At 39.7% G+C, this 18,063-nt stretch overlaps 1 protein-coding gene across 5 annotated transcripts in view; it reads left to right on the forward strand.

Moving 5' to 3' along the window:
* Nucleotides 1–456: 456 nt before the first annotated feature.
* ANKS1B (ankyrin repeat and sterile alpha motif domain containing 1B) overlaps nucleotides 457–18,063 on the forward strand; it is a 1,156,394-nt gene continuing 1,138,787 nt past the window's right edge. For all 5 annotated transcript variants that reach the window (XM_070370293.1, XM_070370295.1, XM_070370296.1 and 2 more), the window contains exon 1: nucleotides 457–1,187. In XM_070370293.1, the coding sequence (XP_070226394.1) occupies nucleotides 1,054–1,187 (134 nt within the window). In that variant the 5' untranslated portion in view covers nucleotides 457–1,053. The remainder of the gene's footprint in view (nucleotides 1,188–18,063) is intronic.

Consider the following 18,063-nt stretch of genomic DNA (forward strand, 5'->3'; position numbering starts at 1 on the left):
GGCTTCTCCCCAGCATCACCGGCCTCGCATCCCGGTCATGGAGGATTTTCCTTACGCGTCGTGACTGACCCGAGGCGTGGCGCCGGCGGCCGCCGGGCTGAGGAGTAGCAGAGGCCCGGAGAACTCCAGTCCTCACACGGTTAAACCTCTCCCAAGGAGACTGGAGGAGGGAGGGTCCCCGCCCACGAAAACCGAGAGAATCTCGTCCCGGCGCCCCGCCCCCACCTCGTCCCCCCGCCCCCCGCGCCCCCCCTCCCCCGGACGGACTCACGGGCCGCACCTGCCGGTGCTCACACGCCCCCCGCGCGCCCGCGGCCCCGCGCGCCAGGCCTCAGCGCCGCCGCCGCCGCCGCCGGCGGACCCGGGCGCCCGCCCGCCCTACCCGAGCCCGGAGCCGCCTCCGCCACCACCGCCGCAGCCGCCGCCGCCTTCGGCACGCGCCCGCCGCAGCTCAGCCGCACCGCGCGGCCTCGGCGCGGGCCGCGGCCGCCGGAGCCGTAGCCGCCGCGCTCCTCTCCGCCGCGGGCCGGGGCCCGCGGACGCCGCCTCCTTAACCGCCGAGCGGGCCAGGCGCAAAAGCTGAGGAGAACCCGGCCGGGGCGCGAGGGTGCGCGGGCCGCAGCCGCCACGGGCGTTCGCGGCGCTCGCGCTCAGGCGAGGACGGTCTCCGTCTCCTCCTCCTCCGACCTCCTCACTCCTCAGCATCCTCCTCCCGCTTCTCAAAAAGCATCCCCGGTCCCCACCCCCTGACACCCCACCCGCGGGAAGGAGGCCTCGGGAATTAAGGGGAGTGGCTGTGGGGGCGCGTCGCGGCTCCCAGCTCAGCCAGACCCTGTTCCAAGACATGGTCTGGTCCTCGTTGTAAAAGCTGCGCCCCGAAGAGGAGCGGAGAGTAGTGTTCCCGGCTGGGGGCTGCAGGGCTCTCTAGGGGCTGGAGCTCTGGCATTATCTTAGGGTGGGGCGGAGAGGGCTCTGGATTTGTGGGGAGTGGGGGTGGGCGGGGAGGAGGACCCGAAGAGGGAAAGGACTCTGAGAGGGAGTCGTTGAGAGACTATGGGGAAGGACCAGGAGCTCTTGGAAGCTGCTCGCACTGGAAATGTGGCTCTGGTGGAGAAACTCCTGTCTGGCAGGAAAGGAGGGATCCTGGGCGGTGGATCCGGACCCCTGCCCCTGTCTAGTCTGCTAAGGTAAGGACCGGAACCGGCTCCGCGTTTGCACACCTCGCTATGCATTGTGATGAATACGTCCTTCCTCCTCACGGTTATTGCACCTGGTGGCTGCCAGCGATTCATTCTTAAATTAGGTGGGAAAACAGAATGTGTATATGGAGAGGAGGCATGAACCTCCCTGTCAGATAGATGCCTCAGATTCTTTGAGTAATTTTAAAATAGCCTTCCTTCAATGCGTCAGTAGCTACTTTTCTGTGAGCTGTGGTGCAGAACTTGTACATGCACTAGCCCTAGTGTTGCTGGAAGAATTTTTGCGTCTCACCCGCTCTCCATCAATGTTTATTACATGTTTTCAGTTTCGAATCCAGCCTCCTACCCGCACCGCACCCCCCCACCCCCGCCCCACCGTTCCCTTTTCTGCTATTTAAATGAAATTGGCAGAGAAGCTTTGCGTGCATGCTATTATCCTGCAAAAGCCACAGCCCTTGGTTGCTGCTTCCCTTCTCTTGCAGAAGGCATTTGCTGTGCTGTGGGATATGATCCCACAAAATGAAGAGAGTGAGCCTTCTGGTGAGATGTCATCAGTACAGTGTGTGTAAAACTTGATGAGGCAGGTTAGGCAGCCCCAGGAGTACTTTCAGTCACCTGGACATGGCTGAGTAAAACTTGGTTATTGTATCTCAGGATGAAGAATGCCAGGTTGGGATTGGGAAAGTGTATATGGAATATAGTAGAGGGCTTTTAATGTGAAGATGTTCCAGGTGAGACTTAATATTGCTTGGAAACACACACACACACACACACACACACACACACAAGGTCTTTTTTTCACCAGGCAGTATCTTAGAAATAGCAGGATTGATTTACATATTTGAAAAAACAATTAATTTAAACGATGAATTGATAGGCAAATGAAATCAGTTGTGAGGGAGGAAGCCTGAAGAATATTCACTAGATAAAATTCAAGGAAAGCTATTTAGTTTCTAAAATCACAGCTATTCAGTTTATCCTGGATGTTTTTGGAGGCATCGATCATCATTCACATCTTCACCCTAAAACATCTCTTAAGTCTAACTCTATTTGTAAAAATTTTTTAAGCTCAAGTGATTTTCTTGGTTTTTAACAGTTTCATAAACTATTCTTTGCTGCTCTTGACCAGTGCTTAATACAAACTTTTGGATGATGACATTGTGTTCTTTACACAAGTTTTCATGTGTTGTGGTGGTCAGATAATGCAGTTAGTTACAGTCTTGGCTAATAGGGTAAATGAGAACATTCCTGTTATGGTGAAATGAATTTAGTTGGAAAATAATTGATAGGATTTTAGAAAGCTCCACATAATGATCATCTGTACTTGTTGACAGTGGCATTTTATTGGAATGATAGTTCGCTTCGGAACAATGAATATTTATGGGGTGAATATTTATAAATATTTAGAAGTGATGACTCTTGTGTGCACTCTCTTGTTAAGTAATTTTCACTTTCAATCACAGGTAGACAGTTTGTACAAATTTCAGATTATAGATCTAGTAATTGCCCTTAGTCACAGGTAGTTTATACAGAAGCAGTTTATTTGGGTATAGTTTTAAATTGCAGGTGAAATAAATGTTTGCTATCATATCAGTGATAAATATCATTATGGTTAGAAACTGATACCATGAAAGAGGTTTCTAAAAATAATCAATTTCTTTACAAAAACACTAAAGAATTCTTTGAGAGCAGGGAGAACTTCAGTTGATTCCTTTGAGATGAATGGTGTTTTAAAAAACTTATCTTTGTGATAGAAATTAAACATCTTTTAAATGCCTTCTTAGTTGTGTCATTTTAAAAAGAGAATGTAAAATTTCAGGAATAGAATAGCAACTATTTAGTGTTGGTAAACATCAACTATGACATGAAAATTGTGACTATAATGTACTTCTTGAATGAGAGGCTGTCTGTTTTGCTGGTTTTGTCAGAGGTAGAAGTAGTAGCTCAACAGTGAGAATACAAAACAAAAAACCTTAAAAATGTGTGTTCATTAGAGTAGTTTGAACCAAGTTGTAAAACAGCAAAATCAAAACCAGTAACCTTTAAACTTCCGTTTTTCTATATCATATTGAATAAACAACTAAAATAGTGCCTTTGAAGAAAATGAGAATTGAAATTATCTTCTTTGGGTGATTCTTTACATAAAATGAAATTCCTAAGAAAGCATACTTTATTTCATTGTCATTTTATTTCACAGATGATTGTCATCAAAAGCTTATTTACAAGATAATAGAAAATTATCTCTTTACCTTCAGACATAAAGACAGTTCAAAATTTTAAAATATTTTGGAATTGTGGAATAGATTTGGTACTCCTCTGCCCTACTTTTGGATGAGGAAATGGCTACCCCCTCCAGTACTCTTGCCTGGAGAATCTCATGGACAGAGAAGCCTGGCAAGCTATAGTCCTTGGGGTCACAAAGAGTCGGACACAACTGAATCGATTTAACATTGCCCTACTTTATTATTTGTGTTGTGTAATAATAGGCTCAGATCCTGTGCTAAATGCGTATATCATCTCATTCAGTTCTTATGTCAACCTTAAGAGCTTGGTCCTCATTTCTCAAATGATGGACTAAAGAGATAGGAAGATTAAGAACATGCCCAAGATCACATAACTAGTAATGGCAAGGATTTTAAGTTTTGTGATTCAAATTTGCCTTACCTTGCCTTAAGTCTTATTCACTGAATCTGTTTTATTTACAAAAGTTTAAAGTACATGGCCAATGTGTCTAATTTGAACACTTCTTTGTAGGAATAATAATTTGGAAATCCTTACATCCTTAAAAAAAGCAACTCATGACTGCCCTTTGAAGAATCAGTAGATACTCTTTCTGAAGATGCTTTTGATTATTTATTACCTACTAAGTGAGCAGTAACTGTATAATGGGGAATCAGGCATGTTTGGTTGACACTGTGATTTTCAGCAAAAGTGAAAAAATGACCTTGAGTAAATATGTTTCTAAGCCTCACTGTGCTCTTCTATGAAGTGGAAATAGTAAGAATACCTATCATATGGAGCTATTGTAAGGGTTAAATGGGGTATAGAAATTAATGCAAAGCATTTAGCACATTGGTATTGATCATTGTGCTGTGATTTCTCACAGAACTCTGGAATACTTGACTCTATTTCTTTTCTTTGTTATTTTTTCATTTTAGAAAGCTTTAATTTATTAGTAATCCTTCCTTTCCCTTGAGCTGAAATCTTCCTTTCTTGAACATCTACATTTTGTTTTTAATTTTGGGGCTTTCCAGAATAAATTTAATCTCAACACTGTGTACAACACTTTTAAGGTCTTAGTGCCTCCTCTTCCTACTTTATCAAGACTAAATATCTCCAATTCCTTATCACTTTGTTGACTATTTCTAAAGGCCTTAGGTTTCCCTGGTGGCTCAAATGGTAAAGAATCTGCCTGCAATGCAGGAGACCTGGATTCAACCCCTTCTTCAGGAAGATCCCCTGGAGAAGGGAAGGGCTGCCCATTCCAGTATTCTTCCTGAACAATTTCATGGACAGAGGAGCTTGGCAGGCTATAGTCCACGGGGTCACAAAGAATCTGACTAAGTGACTAACACTTTGGCTTCACATGGTACTAGGAGTAAATTTCTTTCTCTTTTTTTTCAAGTTCCAACGCCTTGTTGTCTTTTCAGTTATTTATAAGAAAACAGACACTATGTCAAAGAAGACATATACCCGCCAATGAACACAAAAATGTTCATCATCGTGAATTAGTTATTGTTTAGTTGCTAAGTCATGGCCGACTCTTTTGTGAGCCCATGGACTGTAGCCTGCTAGGTTCCTTTGTCCATGGGATTTCCCAGGCAGAAATACTGAAGTGGGTTGCCATTTCCTTCAACAAGGAGTAAATTTCTATAGTAAGTTTTCCATTAGAATCACAGAATCTTCAAATATAAAGGAGTCTTTTCATCTAGTTTCTTACCTGGAGAATTTACTTATAACATCCTTTACCAGTTACTTACTGCAGTTCTGTTAAACCCTGCAATGGCTAGATCCATCCACTGTATTTCTTGATGGCTCTAATTACTTAAAATATTCATCTTTTATTGAGCTAAAATTCACTTCCCTGTAATTTCCAGCAGTTGGTACTAATTTGGCTTTATGGGTCAGTATAAAGTAGTTTAGTTTGCCAGGGCAGTTCTTCAGCTAATATTTAGCTATATTGTTTTCTTATGAATCTTCTATTTTTTTCTAAGATTTAAACAACCAGTTGCCACGTGGTAATAGAGCATAGGTGTTAAGAACTTGGAGCTTTTCAGGTAGCTCGATGGTAAAGAATCTGTGTGTCAATGCAGAAGTCACAGGAGACGTGGGTTCAATCCCTTGGTGGGGAAAATTCCCTAGAGTAGGCAATGTTAACCCACTCCAGTATTCTTGCGTGGAAAATCCTATGGACAGAGGAGCGTGGTGGGCTATGGTCCGTAGGACCACAAAAAGACAGACATGACTTAGCGACTAAGCATGTTAAGAACTAACATTTTCATACTTTTTTCCTATTCTCAAAATTTTCAATGACTCTCTTCAAATATGGTGACTAGAAATGAAAAAAATGCAATAGTTGTCATTTGACCAGTGTAGAATATAGTGGGACTTAATATATTTTAAATTTCTAAAAAAATTACAAAGCAGCATATTTAGTATGATCCTTTTCTTTAACAAAGAATAAATGTGTGTGAACATTTATATTGTATGTTAAGAAGTCTGGAATGATAAGCACAAGAATGTAGTTACTGGGTTTCCCTGGTGGCTCAGATAGTAAAGAATCTTCCTGCAATGCAGGAGACCAGGGTTTGATCCCTAGGTTGCAAAAATCCTCTGGAGAAGGAATAGGATTATTTAGTGAGTGGTGGAATTGTGAGTGATCTTTATTTTTTGGCTTATATATATTTTCCCATATTTTAGAGTAAACCTGTATTGTGCAATGAAAATGAAATAGCAGCTATTTAAAACATGGTACAATGAAGTTATTACTTTCTTATTATTAATCTAAGACCTGCCTTAGTACAGGTCAAAATTTTCTAAGCTGTATGGTGCCTTTGGCTCACATTGAGCAGATAGTCAATTAAAACTTCAACTTTTTTTTTTTTTTTTCCCCAGTGACTTGTCAAGCCATTGTCATGGTTGTCAATGACTTGTCAACTTGTCATGGTTCCCCTGTCTGGTACTTGTGAAAGCGTTGACTGAACTTAAATTATTTCTATTATATTTAATCTTAACCTACGTTAGCCTATATTTATAATATATCTAGCTCTCTTGGCTCTTGAGTCTGTTTTCCAGTATATTAAAGTCACTTCTCTGCATCATGCTGCTGCTGCTGCTGCTGCTAAGTCACTTCAGTCATGTCTCCAACTCTGTGTGACCCCATAGACGGCATCCCACCAGGCTCCCCCATCCCTGGGATTCTCCAGGCAAGAACACTGGAGTGGGTTGCCATTTCCTTCTCTGCATCATATGTAGATTTAATAAGCATGTTTTCTATAACTGGTATTCAACAACTATGATATACTCCTAAAGAACTTCAAATTAGTATAAATTTGAAAGTGACCATCTTTATGCATGGTCTTTCTACCAACATTGAGGCCACTTAATAGAACCAGTTATTTCTCTCTAATGTATCTGTTTGAATATTATGAGGTATTTTATCTATTGCCTTTCTGTATTCACATTATGTTCTGTTTATTCCATTCCTTTGATCTACCCCTGTAGTAGAAGTCTATGTGTATGTGTGTGTTAGTTGCTCAGTCATGTTCAGCTCTTTGTGACTCCATGGACTGTGGCCCACCAGGCTCCTCTGTCCATGGAATTCTCCAGGCAAGAATAATGTAGTGGGTAGCCATTCCCTTCTCGTAAGGGATCTTCCTGACCCAGGGATCCAACCTACCTCTACTGTATTGCAGGCAGATTCTTTACCCTCTGAGCCACCAGGGAAGCCTAGTGTGTCTATAAATTCCACCAAACTTAAGCTACTTTGTTATAACTTGTTTCTGATAGCAAACCATTAATGATGCCTAGTATTGTTGCAAATTCTTTGTACCCCTTTGCTTCTAATTCTTTTGAATCTGGATACTTAAACCCATTTGAAGCGGCTAAGTGCCTCTTATGATCTCAGTGTTTCTGGAGCTTTGGTAAAATCTTAGCATTGTTTATGCTTTCTGGGTTGAAAATTATTCTCACTAGGGATAAGAGCAAAATAGAAGTTGAGAAGAATCAGATTCTTAGTTTTGTTAGATGTTTTAGGGAATTCTCTTGTGGTGTAAACCATCTGCAGTTTTAATATGTCAGAGATTAAGATTATATTAGCTGTCATAGCAGTGAACTTCTATTTCTTCTCTCCTTTTTTTCAAACTTAGCTGAAAAGGACATTAGCCTTTTTCCACGGCAAGTATATACTTCACTTCTGTGTTTGCTTTCAGTTTTATCTTACACCCTCTTTCATCCTTAAAAAATCTGAACTCATCAGAGCTCATTAGAGTACTCAAATTGAATTGCTTCTCTCCTTTTCTTCCTTCATATTATGTATGAAATTTCATTTTATTTAACATATCTTTCATGAGATAGCTGCAAAGCCTTTTAAAATTTTACTCTTTGGCACAGTTACCTTTTAATCTAAACAAAAATAAGTCCCATTTAAACTGTGTTAAATTATTTCTTTTTTAGTCTAGATTAAGAATTATTTATATTTTGATAAAGCAGTAAAAAAGTTTGTTAATAACTCAAATTTACTTAATTTTCTCAATGCCTCAAAGAATCAGATACTATGTAAAGTATAGTTAGTAAATTCTTGAGAAACACAAGGAATCCAGTTCTCAAGACCTCCATGTGAAGAAGTATATCTGTAAGAACTGAGGGAAAAGTAATCTTGTCACCAAAGATATGTAAACCAGACAGCTTATAAGTTTTTCAGATTCAGGATTCAGTTCATGGCAACTTGGAAGTATTGTAATTTTCAACTATTTGGGCAGCTATGGCTGTTGAGACTAATATACGATACTCACTTCCAGGGAAGCTGTATTGGTTAAATGGAATAAATCACAAATAGAGCAGTTAAACTGCATGAAAATGTTATATCTATAAAAATAGTCAAGTTGCAAGTGGGTTATCTATTTTAGATAGTAATGATGTTTGAAGCGGTGATTGCACCATTCTGTTCAGCGAGCTGTGTCTGCCTGAGTGAACAGTGCCAGCTGCATGATGGGGAGTAAGGAGAGAGGAGAGAGAATTTTGGTATTGACCTCTTTCTCAACTACAGGGTTTTCAGCTCCCTCTTCGAAACTGTGAGGATGTTGTGTAGCAGGGAATTAGGACAACCAACTGGTGACTGACTACTCAACCTGTCGTTTTTGCATTGCCCAATTCACAGTGCATCTCAGTGGTTTCTTATAGTCACAGAAGAGTGAAGTAGGTCTTCACTGACATTAATGCAGGAGTTTACAATATTCAGTAGTGTGCCTACTAACCTTAGCAATTTAACCTCTCAGGTGACAGTAAACAGAATTTTATTAGCTCAGTTGTGTACTGAAATAATTTATTTCACTATACATTTGAGGTAATTTTGGAAAATTCTTTCAGAGTCTATTATAGAACATTCTTCCTGAGTGTTTAACTAGAAATGGAAGCTGACTATAATTCAATCATGGGTTAGAAAAGATTAATTTCAGCCTACAGAATCTGAAGCTATTTAACATTTAATGCATTTTAGTGTGTCTTTGGTTTCCATTTCAAACATATTTCAGCGTAGTTTTAATTAATTGAAATATGAGTTTTGGTCATTTCATTTTATGTTGATATTAGAGATTATCTCGTTTGAAAAAGCAGGAGTTTACCCAGAAGACATATCTGTATGCCAGTTCTTTCTCTTGTATGTGATGACATGGTCGTGTAAACCATATGGCAGCCCAAGGCACAGTGCCAGTTGACAGCCCAGTGCATTTTCTTGTGTAACACAGATCTAAAAACTCTTCTTAGAGCCCAGTTTTCCTTTGTGTCAGTAGGACAGCAAGTGACTTCTACATTTGTGTTAAACCTGGGTAAGGCTTGCAGTTTTGTGATTTTTGAGGATGAGTCAGAATATATGGTTAAAAGATAAATTTTATTTTCCTCATTTCCTTCTGTTGTAATCTCCAAAGTTCATCTCTGAAAGTGTTTTTTATAGGTAATACTTTATTATTTAACAGCACATCCTTATGAATCTGTAAAATGAATTTTGATTCAGTTGTGCTATAGAATTATTTGGGTTCTACTGTGTTGTGAGAGCAGCTTTATTTAAAGCGGTTAATTACTTCTAGTTAACTGAGCTGAAACAATCAGAGTAAACTTGTCGCTGTCAAATTGGATCATCTGTTGATTGATGGTTGTGGACATAAACAGCCAACCTCATTTCTTGCTATCTGCTTGATATTTCTATTTCCTCTACCACCTTTCTTCTAACACTTCTGGCTCAAATTTCTTTCTCTTTAGAAAGAAAGCCTCTTCTCTACTGAAATTAGCACAAGTTCAGCCTGCCTCTAGTTTTTGTGTCAACTGCCCCTCTCCAAGGGTTGCAGGTTTTGTGTGAGGAGCAGAGCTGGAATGAGCTGTGCATAGTGAGTAGATTAAGAACAAAAATTGAACCTTCACAATTCTGGAGCTTACAGAGTTTGCTTTCATCATCTCTAGTTTCCTGCATATGTCAGTGTTAATTTCTCCTCTCACCTCACAGATTCTGTGTCCATGTGTCTTTCCTAACCTTCTCCTACCACCAGCAACTATTTTTGGGTGCTGAAAATTCATACTGAAGTATGATTGACTGTAAAGGCTTTTAGGAAGCTCTTTTAGTATTTTCATTTAAAGAAGAAACAACTGCTGCTGCTGCTGCTAAGTCGCTTCAGTCGTGTGACTCTGTATGACCGTATAGACGGCAGCCCACCAGCCTCCTCTGTCCTTGGGATTCTCCAGGCAAGAATACTGGAGTGGGTTGCCATTTCCTTCTCCAAAACAGGAAACAAACTTCAGGCCAAAATACTAAAGCTATGAAGCTCTAATGGCAGAGTTGATGGAGTGGATTTTTTCAGAATGGGTTGGATAAAGGTGGTCATTTATCCTTTCTTCTTATAAGGCTAGTGCTGTTGAAGGGGAAAGGGATTTGATTGAAGAGAAATAGGATAGCACAGGGGCAGTGCTGGAAAAGCCTTTTTTTTTATTGCTATCAAATTAGTCCCTAGAACTTTTTATTGGATATCTGTTATATTATATACTCATCTTAGGTATCAGCATATTTTGTATTTTTTGCCTGTTTCCAGAAGTTATTCCTTAGGTGTTTTTATTTATTATGACAGAGATGTACACTATAATTGTATAAGAGCTTCAGTGTCTAATATGGTTTGAGATTCAAATTCTTTTACATCCATTTTCTTATTAAAACAAATTCATATTTTAAGTTTACTCAATATATAGGTTTTTTTTCAAAAACCTATGTTTCATTGTTGGGGAGGTGTTTGAAGTTCTGACCCATGCATCCCAATTAGCATTCTTCCACACTAAACTTTTCTTTTCTTTTTGTCTTTTACCACCAAATTACTATTCAGCCACTTTGAATCCTTGTTTGATACCTGTAGTTACTAATCTGCATTTGAAATGTTTTATATAGCATCTAAAGGTAGTTTATTAGTGTTTTGAAGATACTAAAAAAACTGCTGTATTAAATTACAGAATTATCCTTGTTTTGTATAAATATTTTGCTGCTATTATGAAGGCAAGGAGTGAATGGGAGTGTGTTTGGGGGAAGCTGCAGGAATTATGCTGAGATGTTCTTTGGCATGGTAAACTCTCCAGTGGGGGTGTAATGTATAACAGAGTCTTTCCTGTTGGTTTGCTTTGGCTAGTGACAGAGTGTTCTGTTACTCTGAATTTCATAGAGACTTTGGAGACATAATGGAGAAGGTGAATAATTATGAACAAGTACTTGTAAAATAATGGGAGAATATTAACAAAGATTTAATACACTGTAATGTGTGCTGTAATGAAAGTCTCAAACAATGCTTCAGGAATGACAGGAGGAAGAAGGAGATACCTTTAATCTGTTGGAGGAGTGAGTAGTCAGGGTAAACTTCAGAGAGGAGATGATTCTTAAATCTTGTTGAATGAGTAGGAGTTTGTTAGGCTGACACTTTTGGGGAAGGGTAATTCAGGCAAAAAGAACAGTATATTTAATAATTTGTATAAAAATGTAAATATATATATAATTTGGGGCATTAGAAGTAGTTTGTTATAGAACATGGGTATGAAGTAAGTCTGGAAATAGAAGTACTTGTGTACTGCCCTTAGGAGTTGAATTTAAATCTGAAGGCCATGGAGATTCATTGGCTCTTTGTTTTAAATTTTGATATGTTGCTTAATCATTTATAATAGCATGACAGTGTTTCAAAAAATTGAGTATAAGAAAAAAATTGTTCCAATCCTATTGCTAAAATACCTTTTTCTGTGTCTGTTTAATGTGGTTATTATTAGATAGAGTATACAGTTTGAATCCTAAATATTTCACTTAAAAATATATCAAACAATTTAGTGTTATTATAAAGTCTTCATAATCATATTTCTAATTGCACAGTAGTATTCCATTTAATGCAGACTTTTCATGGATCCCTTCCATCACAATTATTCCTGGTTGTTTGCTCAAAATAATGTATTTCCTTTTCTCATCTCAAACTTACTAAGTCAGAATTTTTAAGTATAGGGTCTAAGAATATACATTTTACAAAGCTTCCTTAGTTTGTTATGTACTCTATAAAGTATGAGAACCACTGATCTGGTGATGTATATACCCATTACTTAACATTCCCTTAATACTAGATTAGTTTACTTGTTATTTTTATAAATGATATTATGATGAACATTGTTACACAAATTACCTTTTTAATAAAATTATATTGATGCTGTGAAAGTGTTGCACTCAATATGCCAGCAAATTTGGAAAACTCAGCAGTGGCCACAGGACTGGAAAAGGTCAGTGTTCATTCCAATCCCAAAGAAAGGCAATGCCAAAGAATGCTCAAACTACTGCACAATTGCACTCATCTCACACGCTAGTAAAGTAATACTCAAAATTCTCCAAGCCAGGCTTCAGCAATACGTGAACCATGAACTTCCAGATGTTCAAGCTGGTATTAGAAAAGGCAGAGGAACCAGAGATCAAATTGCCAACATCCGCTGGATCATGGCAAAAGCAAGAGAGTTCCAGAAAAACATACATTTCTGCTTTATTGACTATGCCAAAGCCTTTGACTGTGTGGATCACAATAAACTGTGGACAGTTCTTCAAGAGATGGGAATACCTGACCACCTGACCTGCCTCTTGAGAAACCTGTATGCAGGTCAGGAAGCAACAGTTAGAACTGGACATGGAACAACAGACTGGTTCCAAATAGGAAAAGTAGTACGTCAAGGCTATATAGTGTCACCCTGCTTATTTAACTTATATGCAGAGTACATCATGAGAAACGCTGGGCTGGATGAAGCACAAGCTGGAATCAAGATTGCCAGGAGAAATCTCAATAAGCTCAGATATGCAGATGACACCACCCTTATGGCAGAAAGTGAAAAGGAACTAAAAAGCCTCTTGAAAGTGAAAGAGGAGAGTGAAAAAGTTGGCTTAAAGCTCAACATTCAGAAAATGAAGATCATGGCATCTGGTCCCATCACTTCATGGGAAATAGATGGGAAACAGTGGAAACAGTGTCAGACTTTATTTTTTGGGGCTCCAAAATCACTGCAGATGGTGATTGCAGCCATGAAATTAGAAGACGCTTACTCCTTGGAAGGAAAGTTATGACCAACCTAGATAGCATATTGAAAAGCAAAGACATTACTTTGTCAACAAAGGTCCATCTAGTCAAGGCTATGGTTTTTCCAGTGGTCATGTATGGATATGAGAGTTGGACTGTGAAGAAAGGTGAGCACCAAAGAATCGATGCTTTTGAAATGTGGTGTTGGAGAAGACCCTTGAGAGTCCCTTGGACTGCAAGGAGATCCAACCAGTCCATCCTAAAGGAGATCAGTCCTGGGTGTTCATGGAAGGACTGATGCTGAAGCTGAAACTCCAGTACTTTGGCCACTTCATGTGAAGAGTTGACTCATTGGACCATACCCTGATGCTGGGAGGGATTGGGGGCAGGAGGAGAAGGGGACGATAGAGGATGAGATGGCTGGATGGCATCACCGACTCAATGGACATGAGTTTGAGTGAACTCTGGGAGTTGGTGATGGACAAGGAGGCTTGGTGTGCTGCGATTCATGGGGTCGCAAAGAGTCAGACACGACTGAGTGACTAAACTGAATTGATATTCATAACATCTTTTTATTTGTACTGGGGTATAGTCAGTTAACAGTGTTGTGATAGTTTCAGATGAACAGCAAAGAGACTGAAATATTGTATGATAGCCCTTATATGTGGAATCTAAAAGGAAATGCTGCAAATAAACTTACAAACAGAAACAGACTTAGAGAACAAACTTATGGCTCTCGGGGGTGGGGGGTGGGGAGGAATGAAGGGAAGGGATAGTTTGGGATGGATTAGTCCCTTAACATACATTTCTAGAAGTGGAATAATTATTCTGAAAGGTATTTGTTATTAACTCCATATTTATATGTGGGATGAAAGAGCAGAAAAATTGAATAACTTGCCCAATGTTACAAAGCTAGTAAGTGACAGATCCAAGATTCCAATTCAGGTCTTTCTGATCCCCGATATCTTTTTTTGTGCCACATTGCTTCCTTGTTTCATAGGGGTCAATGTGTATCCTTGGTTCAGTCAGTCAGGTCAGTTTTGCTCAGTTGTGTCCTACTCTTTGCGACACCATGAATGGCAGCATGCCAGGCCTCCCTGTCCATTACCAACTCCCGGAGTTCACTCAAACTCACGTCCATCAAGTTGGTGATGCTGTGAAAATACCAATTTGATTCCATTAGATAAATAGAAAGGATATTTTCTACAAACTTACATAGCAACGTATCACAGATCCTGCATAGTTCTCATTAATTTTGCTTTTGTTTATCATACAGTTTCATATCATAGGCACTATTTTGCTTTACATTTGTTTCTTTTTAATTTACTAAGTTACTGTGCTGTGTGACATGCAGGATCTTAGTTCCCCGACCAGGGATCAAACCCATGTCACCTGAAGTGGAAGCATGGACTTTCCTGGACTGGACCACCAGGGAAGTCCTACATTTCTTCTTCTCTTTTTTTTAAATAAGATTTATTTATTTTGGCTCTGCTGGCTCTTCCTTGCTGTACATGGGCCTTCTCCAGTTGTGGCAAGTGGGTATGGGAAGGTACTCTTTGTTGCAGTGCAGAGTGCAAGGGCGCCTCATTACAGTGGCTTCTCTTGTTGCAGAGCATGGGCTGTAAGCCTGCGGGCTTCAGTAGCTGTGGCTGGCACACTCTAAAGCACTGGCTCAGTAGTATGGGGTCAGTTGTTCCATGGCATGTGGGATATTCCTGGACCAGGGATCGAACCCACGTCCTGAACTGACAGCAGATTCTTAACCACTGGACCACCAGGGGACTCCTACATTTATTTCTTGATAGTACATAAATAGTAGACTGAATTCAGTGTTGAACTAAAGATGTTTTAAAATACTACTTTGTCAGTTGTTATTTTCACATTAAACAGGGTGGAATTGTTTTATCCAAAATTGAGCACTTGATGTTATAGTACTTCCTTTGTCTTCAAAGATGGTCTAATAACTTGTCTACCCCATGTCTTCAGATGGGTCTGACTTACATCTCCTTATTTTTTCCCTCCTATAAAAGAAGGAAAAGTGAGTATTAACCATCAGTTCAGTTCAGTTAAGTCACTCAGTTGTGTCTGACTCTTTGCGACCCTACGAATCGCAGCATGCCAGGCCTCCCTGTCCGTCACCAACTCCCAGAGTTCACTCAAACTCATGTCCGTCGAGTCGGTGATGCCATCCAGCCATCTCATCCTCTGTTGTCCCATTTTCCTCCTGCCCTCAATCCCTTCCAGCATCAGAGTCTTTTCCAATGAGTCAACTCTTTGCATGAAGTGGCCAAAGTACTGGAGTTTCAGCTTTAGCATCATTCCTTCCAAAGAACACCCAGGGCTGATCTCCTTTAAAATAGACTGGTTGGATCTCCTTGCAGTCCAAGGGACTCTCAAGGGTCTTCTCCAACACCACATTTCAAAAGCATCAATTCTTTGGCACTCACCTTTCTTCACAGTCCAACTCTCACATCCATACATGACCACTGGAAAAACCATAGCCTTGACTAGATGGACCTTTGTTGAAAAAGTAATGTCTTTGCTTTTCAATATGCTATCTAGGTTGGTCATAACTTTCCTTCCAAGGAATAAGCGTCTTTTAATTTCATGGCTGCAGTCACCATCTGCAGTGATTTTGGAGCCCCCCCGAAATAAAGTCTGACACTGTTTCCACTGTTTCCCATCTATTTCCCATGAAGTGATGGAGCCAGATGCCATGATCTTCGTTTTCTGAATGTTGAGCTTTAAGCCAACTTTTTCACTCTCCTCTTTCACTTTCGTCAAGAGGCTTTTTAGTTCCTCTTCATTTTCTGCCATAAGAGTGGGGTCATCTGCATATCTGAGGTTATTGATGTTTCTCCCAGCAATCTTGATTCCAGCTTGTGCTTCTTCCAGCCCAGCATTTCTCATGGTGTACTCTGCATAGAAGTTAAATAAGCAGGGTGACAATATACAGCCTTGACATACTCTGTTTCCTATTTGGAACCAGTCTGTTGTTCCATGTCCAGTTCTAACTGTTGCTTCCTGACCTGCATACAGGTTTCTCAAGAGGCAGGTCAGGTGGTCTGGTATTCCCATCTCTTTCGGAATTTTCCAATTTGTTGTGATCCACACAGTCAAAGGCTTTGGCATAGTCAATAAAGTAGAAATAGATGTTTTTCTGGAACTCTCTTGCTTTTTCCATGCCAGCAGATGTTGGCAATTTGATCTCTGGTTCCTCTGCCTTTTCTAAATCCAGCTTGAACGTCTGGAAGTTCACGGTCCTCACTTAATAAACTTTATAATTTCTGTCTTTCAAGCTGATAAATCTGAGCTCATTAACAACTCAGGAACCTCATCAAATCTAGTATTAGGTTGTGTAGAAAAACCAAGGAACCAAGGCAGTTTATTCTCAGGACCTTCACCTCCCTTCTTTCTGTTCACCACTTTCCTTTTTCAGAGCCTTTCTTCCTATCTTGGTTCTGAGGCATTCTTTGGATTCCTTTATCTGAAACTCAGAACTCTCATTCAGTTATATCCTATACCAAAAAAAGTTTCCTATATTTCATTTTAACCTTTGTGCCTTAGATCTCCATTTTCAAAAACAGTAAATGGTGCAGTAGAAAGAAGCAGCAAGACATAATGGAAAAAATCTGAATCTTGAGTTTGAATGAAAACTCTGCCATTGAATGGATTCTTGGCCCTTAGCAAGTTATTTGCTTGGGCTTCTCCTTATTTATAAAGTTGCAATGATAATACTTTTCTTGTAGAGTTGCAAGAAGTAACGATCATTTATATAAAGCACCTAGCTCAGTGATTCTTTTGTTATGATTATTATTATTACTAAGACATTAATGGCTGTGCAGGGAATAATTATATAGATTTCCAAGTATCTGTATTTGAATGAGGACTCTGGGATATTTACATTTTAATATGTAACTTCTTAGGGACTTTGTCTTAGCCTGAATCTTTAATGGTATAGGCACCAAGACAGGCTATTAAGGATGCTAATTTGTCTAATCTTGATTGCAGAGATAGGGATTACTTTTTCCTGCCTACGTTTAGGTGTTGTACTGATCACCAAATATTTAGCCTTTGTTCATACCTTCTACTTTTCTCACAAAGCTAATTTCAACAGAAAGAGATTATTTTCTGTTGGAAATGTATGTGCTCACTTAGTCATATCTGGCTCTTTGTAACCCTATGGACTATATAGCCCGCCAGTCTCCTCTGTCCATGGAATTTTCCAGGCAAGAAAATTAGAGTGGGTTGCCATTTCCTTCTCCAGGGGATCATCCTGACCCACGGATTGAATCCATGTCTCCTGCATTGGCAGGTGGATTCTTTACCAATGAGCCACCAGGGAACCTGGAGTTGTATATACTCTGCTGTAATCTATGTTGTTAATGGGTTTTTAATAAGCCTATCATTAATATGTTCCTTATCTTTCTTTTTAAAACTTCATCAACAAATATTTTGAGAGTGTGTACTATGTATTTAGTGTGATAGTGGTGCTTTGGAAGGTAAAAAATAGACTTTTTTTAGGCCCTTACAGAAATTGCATGCATATGACCACAGCTAACTATATAGTAGTATCTAATTTTACTAAGGTCTGAATAAATTCAACTTTTTCTTTGGATTAGTCCAGTGTCAACACTGGGCTCCCATTTTCCATTGCATATCAGTGTATGATCTAAATCTGATCATAAATAAGGTTTAAGTAATTCTTTAATGGCTGAAGATAGAACTATATAGTCTCAAATATTTTTATTTAAAAATTTTTAAAATAATCAAACACTTGTAGAAAATCTGGAAGTATAATTCAAAGAACTATTTTTTTTTCCTGAATCATTTGAGAGTAACTTGCCAGCCTAATGTACTGGTACCCCAAAATACCTTAGTTTGTATTTAGTTATTTCCTAAAGACAAGGATATTTCCATATACAACCACAATGTGCTCAGTCGCTCAGTCATGTTCCACTCTTGTGGCCTAATGGACTGTAGCCCGCCAGGCTTCTCTGTCCATGGAATTTTCCAGGCAAGAATACTGGAATGGGTTGCCATTTCCTGCTCCAGGGAATCTTCCCAACTAAGCGATCAAACCATGT

Source organism: Bos mutus, chromosome 5 (assembly GCF_027580195.1).
Source record: "Bos mutus isolate GX-2022 chromosome 5, NWIPB_WYAK_1.1, whole genome shotgun sequence".
NCBI classification, from domain to species: domain Eukaryota; kingdom Metazoa; phylum Chordata; class Mammalia; order Artiodactyla; family Bovidae; genus Bos; species Bos mutus.